Here is an 18,081-nt window from a genome sequence, read left to right as displayed (position 1 = left end):
AGATAACCTAGATTCTATGTCCCCTCCATAACTTTGCTTTAATTGTGCCATTTTGATAGCATATCCTCCCACTTCCCCTTTATTTAATCACATCTTCACTGTTCTTTCAAGTTGTTCCTTCTCTTGAAAATTTTTCTTTGCACTGCCTACCTACACCATTCTGATTCAGATATCCTTGTCCCCGACTGCTTGCTGGTCATCTAATATGGGATATTTTCATTCTGTATGCTGGTATCAGGCATCTTGATAATAGGCCTTAGAATTATCTGCTGCCAGGGGCTGGTGCAGTGGCGCAGCAGAGAGATCCTCTACCTGCTAGTGCTGGGATCACATACGGGCGCAGGTTCATGTGCCAGCTGCTCCACCTGCTATTCAGCTTTCTGCTTGTGCTCTGAGAAACAGCAGAGGATGCAGCAAGTTCTTGGACCCCTGTACCCATGTGGGAGATCCAGAAGAAGCTCCTGGCTCCAGCTTCAAATCAGCTTAACTTTGGCCATTGCAGCCATTTGGGGGAATGAATCAGCAGATGGAACGGCTCTCTCTCTCTCTCTCTCTCTCTCTCTCTCTCTCTCTGTTTCTCCTTCTCTCTCTCTCTGTAACTCTTTAAAACAGAAAGTAAATAAAATTTAAAAAGAATGTTCTGCCTCGTCTTGTCACCCTTCTCTAGACAACAGAGGTATAAGAGTAGGTACACAGGAAGCTCGGGCAATAGGGTATGCTCAAGAATTATGACCCATGTATACTACATTTGCTGTATTTTAGGCACTGTGCTACATATTTTAGATGCATTGACACATCTAATCCTCACAACAACACAAAAAAGAAGGTATTAATACTGTTCTCATTTTACATGTGCTGACACCAAAGCTTAAAGAGATGTCACAGATGAGGCTCATAGACAGTCACTGACAGAGTAGAGATTCAAATTAATATTTTGGATGTGTTAAGCCTAGTAATCCTGAATATAATTTGATGTTTTCAAGCTCTCACATAGGTATGTGTTTCAGATACCACAGGAAGGACATTTGAGACTCACCTCTTCTACCTGTTAAACTCACAGGATGGACCGTGAACATTTATGAGTCTTTTCTGCCATAAAAGGGCTCAGGGGAGAGGTCAAATATTCTGAAATACGGAGCTAGCACAGTACACTCTCTTCCCCTGGGAGGGGTGAGACTCAGGAGGATGGCCTTGCTGCGAATAGAAGTGGAAAAGTGAAGTGCCAAGGAGGGGTCGGTGAGGGCACGTGCAAGTTCGAACCTCTTGTGGAACAGGCACATATGTTTTTCGACATATTTTATTCAGTTTCCCACTATTTTGAGAGTTCCAAGCTATCTTTCTGTTATTCTTCTCTAATTTTATTTGGTCAGAGAGAATACTTTTTTTCTGATGTACACTCGTTAGAGCTGTTAAAGCATATTGTGTGGCATATACTGTGCTCTATCTTGTTAAATGCTCCATGTGAGCCAGGGAAGAATGCATACTCTGCTGTCATTGGATGAAGTTCTCTTGAAATGTCAACTAGATCTAGTTGATTGATTGTGTTTTTGGTTCGACTACTGTTTTAAAAAGTTTTTACCTGCTGTATCCACCAGTGACTGTTAAAGGGGAGGTGAAGTCTCCAGTGGAATGGTGAATTAAACTATTTCTTCCTTGAGTTCTACCTCTTTTCACCACAAGTACTTTCGGTGCTGTTATTTGGCGCATGCACTTTAAGGATTACTTATGTTGGAGAATTCAGCCTCTAAAAAAAAAATAAAGTGCACCAATTTGTACTTGATAGCTACCCAACTTTAATGTCTGTTTTATCTGCAATTATTATAGCTACCCAAAAGTTGTTTTGACTTGAGTTAGCTCATACGTATTTATCCCTTTATCTTGATCTTTCTGCATCTTTATATTGAAAACTGATTTTTAAATAATAAACATACTCTTGTTTTCTTATCCACACTGACAGTCTCTGTGCTTAGCGTGTATAAAATGCTTATCTTCATAGTGATTATTAGAAAACAGGAGTAATATTTGCTATGTGTACAACATTTTTCTATTCAAGATCTAAACTCTATAGTTTTATGTTTTTTCTTCCATTTATTTTCTCTTTACTTTTAATTGGAGGTACGTTGTATAACTTCATTTTCTATCATCCCTTACAACATATGTTACAATTAGAGAAAAAAAGTTAAGGATTGGCCTTAGAGTTTGTAGGATGTGTTGAAAAGAACAGAAATCAGTTTTCAAATAAACTGTAACAGTTTCAATCGAAGTAAACAGGCTTTGCAGTACATTTGTAAGAATTCTCTCATTCTACAAAAACTGCGATTAATTTCATTTACATATAATTTATATTTGGTGATTACATTGATGTTATTATGATGTTATGCTGTATCTGTTAGATCACAAAAGAAGAAAACTATATTTCATTTCACCGTCAGCTATTTCACCTGACACCCTTCACTGTCCTCAAGGAGGCTCATGGTGTCTAGCACAGGACATTTCCCACTGCCTGGAGAACATCTGTCACATGTTGCAAAGCACTCTCTGAGCGACAGTTCTCAGGTTCTCTTTGTCTCTGGACCCTTTATCTCCCCTTCACTGTGGAAGGATGCTTTGGACGCATACAGACTCCCGAGCTAGCCAGGCTGCTCCTGCTGTACTCGGGCTACTTCCCTCTACTCTCTTGCTTCCTTGCTTTCTCACAGAAGTCAGAGCCTCCTGGTGGAGGGGAGCTGTGATGTCCTCTGCCCTCTATGGAAGACTTTCTCCAGGACAGACTGCTCATGGGAAACACTACACCCAGCTGTAGGTTTGAGCTGTAATCCTACTGGGGGATGGCCTCCTGGACGTGTGGTTTGGTGCACACCATCCATTTATCTTGCAAAAAGTATATCCATTATCAACTCAAGTCTACCTTCCTGGATTCTCCTGCATTTGTTATTCACCTAGGACACAGGCTACACCTTCCTGGAAGCCACAGACATTCCCAGGCTGTTTGGTTCCTTCTGTTTTCCCTTTGTCTCCACTTTGGGAGATTTCTAGTCACATAGTTCCAAATCCACTGATTCTTGTCTTGGCCGTGCCCAGACACTGAAGCGCTCACAAAGACATTCCTCATACGCTCTTTGTGATGTGAGCATTCCTTGAGATTTTCCTAGGGCTTCCTAACCTGCCGGTATTACCCGCATGGCCCTTGTTTCCATCACAGCACTTGGCATACAAGCCATACTTGAAACAAAATCATGGTCTGGGGGCCGGCATTGTGACATAGTGAATAAGCTGCCGGTTGCAAAATAGGCATTCCATACAGGCAGCTCATGAGCCAGATGTTCCACTTCCAATCCAGAACTCTGCAGATGAACCTGGGCAAGTAGTAGAACACGTTCAAGCACTTGGGCCCTGAACTCATGGGAGACCTGGTGAAGTGCCTGGCATCAGCCTGGCCCAGCCTTGGCTGCTATAGCCGACTGCGGGGCGAACCAGCAGAGAGAAGAGCTCTCCCTTCTCTCTCTCTCTATCTTGTCTCTCTCTCTCTCCTCCAACTGCCACCACTCCTACTCTGGAATTCTGACTTTCAAAATAAACAAACAGAACTGCATCATGGAAAATGATGACAACAAAACCCAAACTAAACAAATCTTTCTTTAAAAGCCCCCTTTCAGCAATTCCTGAAGTGATTCTGCCAACACCTCTGATAGAAGAGTCTCGTTCTGATGTTGCTTCCTCTCTCTCAGCTCTTCTGCCTTTGCCATGCTCCCAGGTTATGGGACAAGCAGAGGTGAGGCCCGGAGGGGCACCTCAAGGCCAGCGGATGCACCAGGGAGCTTTGCCATGCCCCAGGCAAGGGGGAAAGGCTGTGCTGGTCACTTGCAGGACTTGCAAGTGTCAGAGGCTACACGGACTACCAGATGCTGTGTTCTGTCTCCCCAAGAGTCACGGGCTTTGGGAGGGCTGTTGTCTTAACTGGCATCGTCAGCTCTGCGTTCTGTCCACGCTGACTCCAGCTATGGCACGGGAACTGTAGATAAGGGATTGAAGTGTGAGGGGAGAGAAAGCAGTGGGAACTCTATAATTAGGACTCAGCCTAAGGACCACCGTGGCCCTGCTCAGTGCACTCCCCAGCCTCCCCAGCCTCTGTCCCCTCCCCAGACAAGCAGAGGAAGCTGCGGCTGGGTGGTGTGCTCCCTGACCCTGCAGCCAAAGCAGCAGCAGCTGGGCAGTCCCCAAGCCACAGCCGGCAGTCAGTCTCTGGCTGAACAGGACTCAGCCTAGCTTAGGCTGGAAGCTGTCCGGCACGAGGGGACGCTGACCCCTGACATTTGGACACTGTCCCCAGGGGCAGGGTCTGCCATGTTCCTTAGGGCTCAGGCTCAATCACCAAAGTCCCTATGGCATGCGGTGCCCTGTTCTGCTTTGAGGGAGCCTTGGAAAGGTGCTCTAAGCAGAAAAGCATGTGGTCTCAGCACCCTAGGGCTTCTGACCCGTCATGCCAGCGCCTGTCCCAGCAGTCTGTGAGAGAGACAGTGGCCAAAGGCAAGGGATCTAGGTCTCCGATAAGATCAGAGTCTCTGTGACCCGGGGTTGTGTGATGTTAGGAGAATGAGGGCGTGTGACTCTCCAGCAGCCATATCTCTCATCTCAGGACTTTCCATGCCCTGGGCTGCATGGTGGAGGGTCCTGAGGACGCCAGGCCCCGTGGAGCAATGCATCAAAGGCTCCAGGCACATGAGGTCCTGTCCCACGGGCACCGGGCCCCCGATGTGGAGCCATGCCCATCAGATCGAGGGGGGACCTCTGGTCCCGGGCTTCCGCCGTCCCAGCCTCTGGCCGTCAGGGCCTGCTAAGACGGGAACAGCAAGGTCCCCGGGTCCTCGTTACCTGCTTCATCTTGGTCCCAAACATGGAGCCACTGACGTCAATCACAAACACCACGTTCTTCTCCACGGGTGGGAGGCCTCGGGGCGCAAAGTAGTGAATAAAGTAGCCGTCATAGATCTGGAGGGAGAGAGGGAAAGCAGGAAGGCTAGCCGGTCAAGGCCACGCCGCCCTCACTCCCCCGCCTGAACCTGAAGCACACACAGGCCTGTTCTTGCTTGTGCTCCCACCTCCTGCAGCAGCCCCAGGCCCCTGGCGTGTGTGAGGGAGACCCTCAGCCCAGGGCTGCCCGGGGCTGGGAGGGAGTGAGAGTGGAGGGGGCTTGGGCCTCCAGGGGTCAGGATCTGGGCAGCATGTGAGTTCCCGTCCGTGAGAGAGCTGGGCTTGCGCAGGCTCGAGGGTCCCTGGGGACACCGTGCCTGGACTCCAGGCACCATAAGTATTGTTTTAACCTCCCTGGCTAGGGGGAGCCGGGGGCCCCCGCTCTCTGCTGCCAGGGGCTGGGAACACGCAGGGCCTCCCTCCTGGAACCTGCTTTCTGCTGTTGCTGGGCAGAGCAGGCAGGGGAGGCGGCAGCAGCAGCTGAGCGTGCTGTTTGTTCAGAGGGGATTGGTTGCACCAGGTACAGATGCCTTGGGCTGCCCTGGACAGGATTGGCTCCGATCCCTCCTTCCACTCCATCTCTGCCTCTGCACAGCCTGGGGGCTGGGGCAGCTGAGGGGAGGGCCCGCTGCCAGAGCCCCTCACACCGCTGGCAGCTCAGCCAGGGCCGCGGGGGTCTGTGTCCTGCACCGCCACATGCGGCCTCTGCCCAGGGAGACAGGCCTGGCCAGCCCCTGCCCCGCAGGCTCTCGCCGAACACGTGCCTGGATTTCGCCTCTCCCGGTCTCGTGGGCAAAAAGAGGACAGCGTGCTCCTTTCTGCCCCGCCAGACCTCAATTAATGCAGACACACAGGTGCAGCTCCCATCCCCACTTAATCCAGCCACGGATAACCTTTCCCCAGACTGCGTCATGCCCCCTGCCCCCGCCTGAGCCAAGCACACAGCAGCTGGCCTCCTGCCTGCCTCCCACACCTGGCAGCTGGGGCTACTGCGAGTCCTGCCCAGCTGCCCCCCATGCTGCCCTCACTGCCCCTCTCTCACACTCCATCCCATGACCACAGAGAAGGGCCCTGCCCACCCACCTCTCAAGGGCCTCTCCCCACACACCCCAACCCACACACCCCTGCACGCTGGGAGAAGGTGGGGGCCTCACGGTATGTACATCTGGACTCCGCAGCCCTCCCTGCCACAGGAGCCACATCCCAGCTGCCCACTGCCTCTGCTGGAGTCCACACACACTGCTCTGACCCTGGCACCCCAGCCTGGCCCTTCTCTGTGTCAGTACCAGCGTCTCCGTGCCTCATGCCCCAGTCTGCACCCACCCGCCTTTCACTTCCATGGAAAGACAGAGAACTCTGCTTCCACCCACAAAACCTCGTGTGCCTGAACCCCTGAAACTCTCACCAGCAGGCTCCTGGCGCAGGACTCGGGCCCCCGGCTTGGTGGCTTGCGCAGCAGTCGGCTGGCCGCCTCCAGGACGTTCACCAGCCCAGCCTCAGGGCCACGCCTGTCTCTTGAGCCCTGGAGCCAGCTAGGACTTGAACTGAGTCTGCGAGCTCCATGCGTGGATTCTGAGTCTCTGTGGACCCGACCCCCTGATGTATTTCCCAGTTGATAGTCACTTCCGCTTTCTTGCAGAGGCCCCTTCCCTGGGACTCTCCCACAGGGATGCAGCTTCCTCTAGGCCGCTGCTCAGCCAGGGCCCCCAGGACGTCCGGATCTTTGGCCGCTGTCTCCCTGTCACAGTGCTTATGTGCATCCCACTGTGGGGCAGCTCACCATGTGGGCATAGGAGAGCATGCTGGGAGAACTCAGTGGAGGCAATGGGGCTGCATTCCCTGTAGGGGCCCCTGACGTTCAGGGTAGTGCTGGTTGCTGCCCGGTGCAGTGGCTCCCAGTTGCTCCCTCTGGGTTCTCATGTTCACATCCAGACCTTTTGCCTAAGGGACACAGTGCTGTCCAGGACTCAGCACTTGCAGGGAGCACTCTATACCCCACAAGGTGGTCAACGCATTCCATCAACCACTGTGCTGGAATGAGGAGACATCACGGCACCCCCAGCGCCATATTCTCCAAACAGTGAGCTCCTTGTCCCCGGCCAGCTTCCCGTTGCGTGAGCTCCTGTCTGCCAGCTGGCATCCCTCATATGAGATCCTTTTTTTCCGGCCAGGATCCCTTGTGTGCCTTGCCCATCATGGGCTGCACCATCCTCTGAGGTTCATCTGTGTGTCACTTTAGACCCCTGCTGCTCTCTGTCCCACTCTAGTCATGGTTTCCTGATGAAACAGTGGCCCTTGGATGCTGTGCTTAGCCATTAACTGTCTTCATCAGAAACCACCTAGGATCCTCTTGGGTGGTACTGCTGCAGGTGCCCTGCTCCTAGCTTGGGGGTGATGCCCTAATGCTGTAGGCTTTGCGGCGTGTCCACAGTGAGGACCCCACAAGTGCCCCTCCACGCCAAATCCCTCGTCTCTCTCAGCCATTGGACACACAGGGCACGCTCCAGGTGGTCTGGCATGCACTGCAGGTTCTCTAGCCCTCTGCCCCATTGCCCTGCCATTCTGCAGCCAGGGTCTCTGCTCGCAGACCCCGCAGGCTGCAGGATGGGTCGGACATAGAGTGCTAGGGCCTCTTCTCTCTACCCCTCATGTGCAGCAGGGTGCGCATTAAGTCCCAAGTCAGCCTTGCCCTCCACCAGGCAGACTGCCAGGATCTTTTCTCCTGCTTCTGTCACCTCTTATACTGTCCCTCATGAAGGCACTTCTCAGTTACCCACGGACAATAGCTTGGGTGCTGTGTGTGACATCCTTCAAGCCCCCGATGTCACCAGCACTGGGCCTGAGACACTGGGTAAAGCCATTCCATTAGGCACATGAGCTGAGACTCAGCTAGGCTTGTAAATGAGGGCATGTGCCAATTGACAGTTGGGGGCATGCTGTTCTTGCTCACATGGCATGCACTGAGAGACTGTGAGGTTGTACTGGGGGCTTCTGCTGGGGTGATGTGGGACACACAAAGACAGGAGACTTGGCTGAGGCTCATGTTTACTCCTATGCGCAGCGTATTCCACTTAGGGTGCAGGTGCGGTGTGAACCAGCACCCCAAGGTCTCCTTGGAGAAAGCACACTGCTGAGGGACACCAGGTTCCACCCCCACAGCCTCCTTCTGACCTGCATCCTCACCTCCTGGTCTGCTTGTATGAGCTGCGGGAACACCAGGTTGTCTTCAGGAGTGGGGGCTGACAGCGCAGCCTTGTGACTTGTTCACATGGCAGGCGCGCTCTGGGCAGCCAGGGTACCTGTCCCAGCTGAAGCACAGCAAGGTGGCCCAAACAGGACCCCGAGCTTTGAGGGCAGATGGCCTGGCAGCAAGGGCGAGCCCCGCCAACCAGCGGCGATTGGAGGGCCGCTTCTCAGGGGCTGCACTCTGAGTAACAGGGCCAGCTGATGTTGCAGGAGCCACCTTCGGTAGCCATACCTACAGCCTGTCTGCATGCTCATGGGCCTCCGGACCTGGCAGCCCCCAAACCTTCACACTGACTGTCCTGACGACGTACAACCCGCAGCACCCTCCGGGCAGATCCTCGTGCAGCCCATGGTACCCCATCACACATGTTCCGTCAGCCACCCAGGGCCCCTCACCTGCACGTCGCCCACGACAGCCTCCATGGCCACATCATACTGGACCACGAAGTCAGCCGCGAGGCCTGCGCTGGAGAAGGCAGCCTGCTCTTGCAACGTCGGGCAGAAGGTGACTCGGACACAGGTCTGGCCCCTCTCCACCCTCGTCGACGGGGGCGAGTCAGCCTGGCCTGCAGGGGGATAGGGCAGCAAGGAGGGCTCAGCACACAGAACAGCTGGGGCAGGAACAAGCAAGGACAGCACCAGGGCTCCCTGACAGGCCGCACCCCTCACACCTCCTGCTGCTCCTGGGCCTGCTGCTGCTGCTGCCCGCTGCCACCTGCCCAGCGCATGCCCAAATCCTCTCTCAGTCCTGCAGCCAGCTCCTGCTCTGCCTCCTCCACCCAGCCCACCCTGGCTGACCCAGCCCCACGCTCCACTCCTGGCCCCTGGCAGCCTGAGCTCAGTGCTAAGCTCTCCCTGTGCCCCTCTGCTCAACCTGTCCCAGATGCTGCAGCCGGGTCTGTGCCCAGCCAGAGTGGGACCTGAGGCTGCCCCCACAGGGCAACGGGCTATGCCGCAGGACACACAAGAGGGCCAGGAGCTGCTCTCACAGGGCAGCGGGCTGTAAGCTGGGACAGGGACAAACAGGGCCTGGGGCTCCTCCCACGGGACAGTGGCTGAGTATGGTTTCAGAGAGAAGGCAGGGCCTGGGGCTGTCCCCACAGGGCAGCGGGCCTGTGTGTCAGGGTCCCCAGGGCTGACAGGGCCTGGGGCTGCTCCCACAGGGCAGCTGCTGTGTATTGGGACTGAAGGAACACAGGGGCTCCAGCTGTCCCCACAGGGCAGCGGGCTGTGTGTCTTGATAGAAGACAGGGTATTGTGTGCTGGGACAGACAAACCAGGGCCTGGAACTGCCCCCACGGGCAGTATTGTTTATTGGTCAGAGGTAGATAACAGGACCTAGGGCAGCCAGCTGTGTGTGGGGACACACAAGGCCTGGGGCTGCCCCCACAGGCTAGTGGCCTGTGTGTCCAACAGGGCCTGGGTGTCTTCCCACCCCTCTTGGCTGTGGGAAGCAGCAGCCCAGAGCCTCTCCTCCGGGATAGGGTTTCAGGAGCTTTCTCCCCAACTCTCTCAATCACGTGTGGGAACAAGCCTCTGAGCCGCTCGTGACATCACTGATGACTTTCTGGTCCCGGATGTTTGCTGAGCCGGCCACAAGAGCAACTGTGCTGGAATTTGAGTGCGACACAAATGTCCTTTTACAAGCGTCTCTGTGCCTCTTTTCTCCTGACAGGGGAAACTGGGGGCTCCTGCTCCCCTCCTTCCTGCCCCAGCTGTCAGGAAGCAGAGGGGCACAGGAGCCCCCAGACTCGCAGAGGCGCCTGCTCACATCCATTCCCTGCGTTTCCTTCCTCCTCGGGCTCTTTGTTCTGCTCTGTCCCCACAGGATTGGTTCTCCCTTGGCTGGGACCTTTAAGGAGAAGGGGGAGGGCACTGCCAATTATAGCTGGGGCTCCTGTGCAGGCTGTGAGGCCCTGGGGGGCCCAAGGGTCCAGGTCCCCCCTAGCACCTTGGCTGTTGGAGTCCTCTCCTAGGCTCTTTCTCTCTCTTTGCCTCCGTTTCCTCATCCTTAGTTTTGGACACCGGCTGCTTGTCACTCTGCCCCTGAACCCATGTGTAACTGCATGCAGTGGAGTTGGGGATCATACTGGGCTGCCTGCGTACTGCCTGAGGCTGTGCTGGCTGCTTATCTTGCAAGCTGCCTCACCATGCACCCAGACATCTGGAGGGAGGGCTTTTCTCACATTCCCACCTTGGCCTTGGGCCATGGCTGGCACCTCCCCCAGCGCAGAAGGGGCCAAGGACACAGAGCAGTGCAGTTTCTTACTCTGGTGGGGTTTCACCGCAGCTGGGATGTGAAGGCACTCCATGTTTCTGTCTGCCTGCAGCGTGTCCACCCTGTTGCCCTCTGCTATCCCAGGGTACCACTGGCCAGCCCTCCTTGCCTGAAGCCTGGTATGAGTGGCTGCGGGAGCTGCAGCTGCCCTCTTGCTTACCCACCACCTCTCAGACGATGTGTGGTCCCTACTTAGTGACTTTGCTCCCTGCCTGCGACTGTAGTTCCCTCCACCGGTTTAGCATGTGTTTTCCTGGGTGTACCACCACCTCCATCACTTCACAGCTTGTGTAGCAATGCTGGTGTCACCAGCTCTGCCTTAAATGGGATGTACTAGATGTCAGCCTGGTGGGCAGACCACCTCTCTAGAGACTCCACGGGACTGGTCAAGGTTGCCAGGCACGCGGAACTTTTTCATATTGTGTCTCTTGGGCGAAGCAGAGTCCAGTGGAATAATGGCCTTTGCAGTTCTCCTCTCTGCTAGAACATTTCAGAAGCCCATCCAACACCCTCTTCCCCACTGTTGGTATTTATGAATAGGAGTCATCTAGACTTTGGGACATTTGTCCCATGTTCACTCTCATTAGTCTTGAAAAAGCAAGTCAAAACGGTACCCAATTTGTATCTTCACCTCTCCCTGCCTTGCAAAGGAACTGGCAAGGGAGCCCAGGGCAGAAGTGGCCCTGGAGTGAAAGACATCTGAGAGGGACTGGTTGTCATTTCAGGAAGGCCCCTGTGGTGGCACATACGTGAGTCATCCTTGGTGCTCTGGTGACTGCTCCTTAGTGGTGGTACTTGCACAAAGTTGATGCCCGTCCTCTCTGACACCATGACTTCCACACTCAGTCTGGGTACCACTTGGCCAGGCTTCAGGTTCACCACCAGCTGGTACTGGCCTTGTTGTCGCCGTAGCAGTTCCTCATAGGCCAAGGCAAAAGTCACCTGTGTGCCCGCTGCCAGGCTGGTGGAGATGCGGAACTTTTCTGATTCCCGGAGCCTGCACAAGGAAAAGGAAGCAGGTGGCTTACGGAGGGAAGCCCCCAAGGAGTTGACCAGTTGTTGGGTGTCCGTGTTCGAGTGACCCCCCCATCCCCATCTTAGTCCCCAGAGACCTGAACAGTGTGCTTCAACTTAGTCCCTGGCCTCGAGCCAACCATCTCTTCATCTTTCTCTTCAATTTCTGTCCCTCCCTCGTTTGTCCTCCTAAATATTCTGCCTGAAAAATGATCCCAGGCAGCTCACCCTGAGGAAAAGTCAGTCAGGGAAAAACTGAGTCTTGAGAGGAACAATTTATGGACCGATGAGTCGTTTTGTAGAAAGAATTTGCAATTTGTGCACAGTGCCTCTTCCCCTGCAGTCTCGCAGACCCGGCCCGCCCCCACGTACTGGAACAAGCTTGTTTTGATGGCAGCAACTCTTTAGGTTACAGCCGCCAAATCTAAAGTTTTCCTGCTTGATGAAACACTCTTGGAAGCTGTGAGAAAACACTCAAAAGAGGACAATACGTTCATGCCAGCTGAATCGAACACTGTGAGCAAACAGGATTCAGTTTAGAAAACTTTCCTGCTCATGCAACCTTCCCAGAAGGTGCAAGTGCTTAAAGAAGCTGCACCCTTGGAGTGAGGGGGAAAGTGGAAATAAGGAAGCAAACTCCCATGCATTGAACACCTCGTCTCTTCCGGGCTTTCACAATCAGTAACTCCCATCACTTCCACAGATTTGATGGAGGAGAGATCATTGTGCCCATTTGCAGATGGGCAGACTGAGAATCAGAGTGAACACGTGTCTTCCCTGTCATTCAGCTGAGTGAGTCATGCTACAGACCACACAGGGGCTTACCTGACGCCTACGTGGGCAGCTGTCTTTCCCTGCCCGTGGGCTTCCTCATAGATTTTCTTGGCCTGGTTCTTCTCTTTGACTTCTGCAATGTACACTTTATTGTTGATGGTCCTGACAGGATAAGAATAAGAGAAAAAGAAGAGAAAGCTGAATCAGGGGAAAAAACATAGAAATGGTTGAAGTCAGAAAGGAGAGGAAACACAGGGATGGGTCAAGTGAACAAAGAAGGAATAGGTGGAGCATGAGAATGAGGTAAAAAAAATGAACAAAATGGTATAAATCCTGAACAAGAAAGGAAGCGAGGAGAGGGAGATAAAACGGGGTGAAGGAGCTTTCAGTGAAGAAATAGAGACCACACAGCATATGGAGAAGCGTATGTTCCAATACTGAATAGATTCCACCTTTTGGCACACAAAATATGTTGGAGGGTGTTACTGCAATGTTTATTTTAAAATATAGCTAGTACATTGAACCCATGAAACCACAGATACTGTTGCTTAGGATAAGCCTGAGATAATCTTATGAAATACATATATATTTTTTGAGAAACAGATTACATAAATTATGTGGTGTGTGTGTGGGGGGTACAGGCCGTGAAAATTGTGAAAGTATTGTGTAAATTGCTGCAAATTCCTCTGGGCCTGGCTAGGGAGGGAGGGGGCTTGTCCTCAGGGATCTTAGAGGCTGATGGGTAACAAACAGACTTGCCTGTCCTTGTTTTGCTCATTTTTGTAAGGCAGATAATAAAGTGGAAGGGCGTTCAACGAAGAGAGAGAATACTTTGCCTGCATTCAAGAAAGTGTCCTAGAGAACGTGGCTTTGGAGCTGGGCCTGAAAGACAGGGAGGATATGGATAAATAATCCTCACTGGCCAGGCCTTCCCAGTCTCCTCTGCTGGCCCCTTCTCTTCCTGACTTCTAAATCTTTGGAACACTCCAACAATCTGTTCTTAACCTTTCCTTCCCTCCCTTGTTTTCCCCTCCCTGCCCTCCCTCCCCCTCCTCTGTTCTTCACTCTCTTGTTGATGTCATTTAGCCTCATGGCCTGAAATACCACGTACACACACATGAGTCTCAAAGCCATATCATCAGTGTGGATCTGCCCCCTGAACTCCAGGCCCATATATCCAATTGATTACCCTGGCATCTGCACTCTAGAATGCTCCATAGGCACCTCAAGCTTCACATGCTCAGAATGGAGCTCCAAGTATCTCCCCATCTCCATTGCTCCACCCCTCATCTTCCTTATCTCAGGAAGTAGTTGTTTGGCTTAATAGTCCTTAGAGTCATGCTTGACTCCCCTCTTTCTCTCACACTCCCCATCCAATCCATCAGGAATTTTTGGCTCTATCTTTAGAATATATCCACAATGTGACCACTTCTCACCACGCCTACAATGATTGCCCTGGCCCAAACTACCACCATCTCTGGCTTGAATAAGTGGCCTCCCTTTTAAAAATCCCTGCTGCCTTGGAGTCTGTTCTCCCAGCAGTCTCAGATATTCTGTTAGCTCAAAACTCTCTGTGGCATCCATCTTGACTCAGAGTAAAAGCCAAAGTGAAAGCCGTCTTATGGTCACGTACCCTCCTCTTACCCTTCCTGTCACTCATTCTAAAATAACACCTTCTCCCACCAACACACACTATTTCCTTGACTCCATTTTCTATTTGTAGTAATTATTTTTAAATCTGTATTTGAAAGTCACAATTACCGAGAGAGAGAGAGAGATCCTCCATCTGCTCGATCACTCCCCAGATGGCCACAATGACTGGGTCTTGATGAGGCCAAAGCCAAGAACCAGGAGCCAGGAGCTTCATCTGGGTCTTCCATATGGGTCACCCAAACACTTGAGCCATCCTCTGCTTTCTTCCTCAGGCCATTACCAGGGAGCTGGATCAGAAGTGGCGCAGCTGGGACTCGAACCAGTACTCATACGGGAAGTTGGTATCCCAGGTGGTAGCTTTACTGGCCACAGCAAGAGCCCTTGTCTGTAACACTTCTTATTCAGAGCGACACGGATATATGTGACTGTTTTTTCCGCATGACTGTCTTCTCCACCGAGCTACTTTGAGGGCAGGAGTTTCACCTGTTTTATTTCCTGCTGTATGCTAAGTAGGTGAAATATGGCTTAGAATGCAATAGGCACTCAACGATTAGTTTTGGCCAGGGTATCCAGAACAGACAGCGGGAACACACATTGTGCTTCAAAGAACAAGGGAAGAGAGGCGGTAGCAACCAGAGGCGTGGGGACCACGTGGATAGGACAAGGAACCAACTGGCTTTGAACACAAGACTTAACAAGCTCATCCACAGCAGCGGGAATTTGTGGTGACGGAGAATGGGGAGCTATGGATCAGTCTTGTCAAGATGAGCAATGGGTCGGAACTGGCTAAAGAACATCGAGGCAGCTCTGTGGGAGGCAAATGCAATAGTGTCCATTTTACAAATGGAGTCACTGAGGCACAAATACCAAGAAAATGACTTGAGCAGCTTCCAGGAACACCAGGGAAGGAGCTGCAGCCCTCCGAAGGGACCACTCAGGCGAGAAGTGTTTCCAGACAGCTGAAGCAGTGTTGCTGGCCTAGGCTAGTGTGGGGGTGGGCCGAGCTGGCAGGGCCCCAAGGTCTCCTGGGGGGTTGGGGGGAGGGTGGAGCTGCTCTGGCAGCAGCACACTGGGACCTCTGTGTGCATGCTGCCTCCAGCCAGCATACTTTCCACAGAGTCTGCCCAAGAACATTTCCTCCAGCCTGCTTTTCTTAATTTTTTTTTAAAAATTCTTTTGGTGTTTTTTTCTTTTGAAGCAAGAATCTAAATTCTGTCGAACTGCTTGGCCCTTGAATCATCTGACCGTCCACCTCTCTGGTTAGCCCCCATACCCCCCGACACATGCCTGCTTGTTTTTGTCAGCTTGTTTCTCTGTGTTCCTGCAACTATGCACAAAGATCTTGGTTCCTTCACATTTTTACCCATCTGGAAACTCTGCTTCCAGGAAGCCCTCCTTGACTACCTGAATTCCTCTCCTCTGAACTATCCGCCCTCACTCCACATCCATCACCTCCTCCCATGAATCCACTCTTTAGGACAATGGCAGCAGGTTCTTCCCAGCATGCCACAGGCCCCAGGGCTGCTCTCTCAGGGTGCACGTGCTGTTCACTGCACAACAACCTCCTTCCAACATGAATGCTGGGAAAGGAGGCTGACTGAGGGTAGAGGTTCAGCCTGAGCGGGCCTCACTAACCTGTTACATCTGCGTTCTTCTACCAAAGCAAGAGGTCTTTTCCTGATTCCTACTCAGATGTTAACCAGGTTAATGAGAGCCCATCAAAGTTCGCTTCAGCTTCCTTTGTTCATCACCTCTTCACTTCCTTTGTTCATGACAGGTACTGTCATCTAGCATGTTGGACAAGTCCTAAAGAGGTAGGCCGCGTCTCTTCTCTTCCTGATCTACGCAGTCAGCTCGTCTCTCCCTCTCGTGATGGCTCATGGCCCAGCATCCTGCTGCGGCCTCACGTGTTCCTCAGTGGGCTCTGCACCCATTTTCTTGCTCAGATGTGAGCTTTGCAGTTCTTCCTCTCCACTCCCACTTCACCAACCTCACTGTTTGCTCACAACCCTGTGATATAGCCTCATGGCGGGCTGTGGTTATTCCTAAAGTGGGGTGCACAGGCCCCAGGGGATACTGGAGACAAATCCAGGGTGGGAAAAGTTATGAACACTATTTATAGAGCATTCTTGTACCATTTATGTCTACACAAGTATGCTTGCTTCCTAATTTACCTAATACCTTTGCAGTAATATGTGTGTATATCTATATGTATGTATAATGTATACATTAATAAATCAACATACTTTGGGAATTTTTCTTGATAGGTGGGCAGACCCGTAAGATGGTTTGCAGACCAGTAAGTCAGATCCAAATAGTTGTTCTAGTGTTGGAAGCCACCCAAGGCCTCGTCCTTTCCTCTCTCTCAAGTCTCATTTTTGGTCACCTTTCTACCCCTTGCCTGTCCCTGTAACATGGAAACCCATGCAGTTTCCCAGTGAGAGAACATGTGTGCCTTTCTCTTGCCTGGCTGGTGAGCAGCTCATATATCCAGCCTCAGTTTACATGTCATCTCTGTGCCATGTTGTTCGACTGCCTGAGGTATGAAACCGACCACGGTCCTCTGATTAGCTCAGCCATTCTACATTCTGAGTTCTTCTTCCCCAAATATAGTTTGTTAAACTCATCTGATTCCTTTTTCACATGTGAATTCTTTGGGACCAGGGACTGTAAGCAACTCACCTTCCTCTCTCCTTTGTACCCACCCCAGTATAAGTCATGCAGTCTCAGCATCAGGAAATGTTTACTTACAAATAATAAAACTAATATTATCAGTTTAGCATTCATTTATCTATACATTGATTCACTTAATTCCTTGCATGTGGGTTCTAATCTTATTCCCACTTTTATTTAGATGTACAAATGAGACTCCTAGAAGTATGATAACTTCCCCTGAGTTCCATGGCTGGAGAAACCAACGCTTCAAACTCAACAAGTCTAATCTCAGAGTAGATTTCCTTAATCACCGTGCTCTGCTGACAGAAGAAATAAAGGAAGGTGTGAATGGATGCACAGATGAGTGATGTGATGGGTTTGGAAGCAAACTTACATAGTGAAATTGGAGATAAAGGCGAGGCAAGGCAGATCCAGCTCAAAGATGGCTTCATGGGCCTCAGCATGTGGGTTGAACAGGACAGAAGTGATCAAGGTGTGGGCATAGCGAGATACCACTGTGGAACGCACGGAATAACTTGTCAGCACCAGCTGTGAAAGGAGACACCGGGTGAGTTACAGGTAGACTCTGTCCTTGACCTAGATGGACCGATGACAAGCCAGGGTTCCTGAGCAGGTGTCCGCGTACAGGTGAAGTGACTGAGGCCCAGAGAGGGAAAATAGCATTTCCCATGTCTGTAATCCATGGAGTGAACCTGCCTGTAACTGCAGTGAGCTTTATGAAGTCTCCAGACTGAAAACTCACAGAAGCTCACTAACCAAGGGACCCCTGGACACGTGCTCCTCTAACTTTAACCTGCACACGAATCACCTAGAATCTTGTTCAAAAATGCAGACTCTGATCCTGCAAGTCTGGCCTGAGGCCTGAGATTCTCCCCTTTTAACAAAGTCCCCGAGGAGGCTGAAGTTGCCGGGTTGAGGAGCTCACCCTGGAATGCGACCGAGTGGCTCCCACTCATTGAGCCCTGCCCCGGTAAATGTTGAGATTTGTTTTTTTCTCTTTAGGTCCTTAGTTGGGAAAAAAGAAATCACATGATCTTATTTGCTCCTCTTGTGAACCCTTGAACTAGATACTGTTAAGGCCACATCTGTAAGCAGATGTGCTCACCGAGGCCCCAAGACTGAGGCCACACCTTGTCTGAGGTAGAGATTCCCTCCGTCTAACCACACTGGAGATACGTCTAGCTTGCTTCCAGTGTGGAGTGGTGGGAAATAAGGCTCATCTGGGATCAGATGTACCTAGGTTGAAATGCTGGTTCTGCACTTCCTGGCCTGTGTCATAAGCTCTTAACCGCTATCCCCAACCCCCTCCACCACACACATGTTAAGGGGACTAAGAATAGGGCCTTAGCTCGCAGGGAAGCTGTGAGAACTCGAAGAAATGATTGACTCTAAGACCCCCGGGGTAGCACATGGCGTGTGCTCACCAAGTAGTGACTATTTCCTCTGACCTGAATTTCTCAGCAATAAGC

General features: G+C 51.8%; 1 protein-coding gene across 1 annotated transcript in view; it reads right to left on the bottom strand.

Annotated features, from left to right (window-relative positions):
* The window catches only part of ITIH6 (inter-alpha-trypsin inhibitor heavy chain family member 6), a 29,234-nt gene that overhangs the window by 10,958 nt on the left and 195 nt on the right, over window positions 1–18,081 (bottom strand). The window contains exons 2-6 of the mRNA XM_041001453.1: window positions 16,986–17,140; window positions 12,335–12,445; window positions 11,245–11,492; window positions 8,614–8,783; window positions 4,873–4,989 (exon numbers count right to left, since the gene is read on the bottom strand). Coding sequence (XP_040857387.1) covers window positions 4,873–4,989; window positions 8,614–8,783; window positions 11,245–11,492; window positions 12,335–12,445; window positions 16,986–17,140 — 801 coding nt within the window. The remainder of the gene's footprint in view (window positions 1–4,872; window positions 4,990–8,613; window positions 8,784–11,244; window positions 11,493–12,334; window positions 12,446–16,985; window positions 17,141–18,081) is intronic.

Source organism: Ochotona curzoniae, unplaced genomic scaffold (genome assembly GCF_017591425.1).
Source record: "Ochotona curzoniae isolate NIBS_2020 unplaced genomic scaffold, NIBS_Ocur_1.0 contig_1274, whole genome shotgun sequence".
Classification (NCBI taxonomy): Eukaryota; Metazoa; Chordata; class Mammalia; order Lagomorpha; family Ochotonidae; genus Ochotona; species Ochotona curzoniae.
The sequence above is the reverse complement of the archived record's forward strand: the minus strand, read 5'-3'. Positions and strand labels throughout refer to the sequence as shown.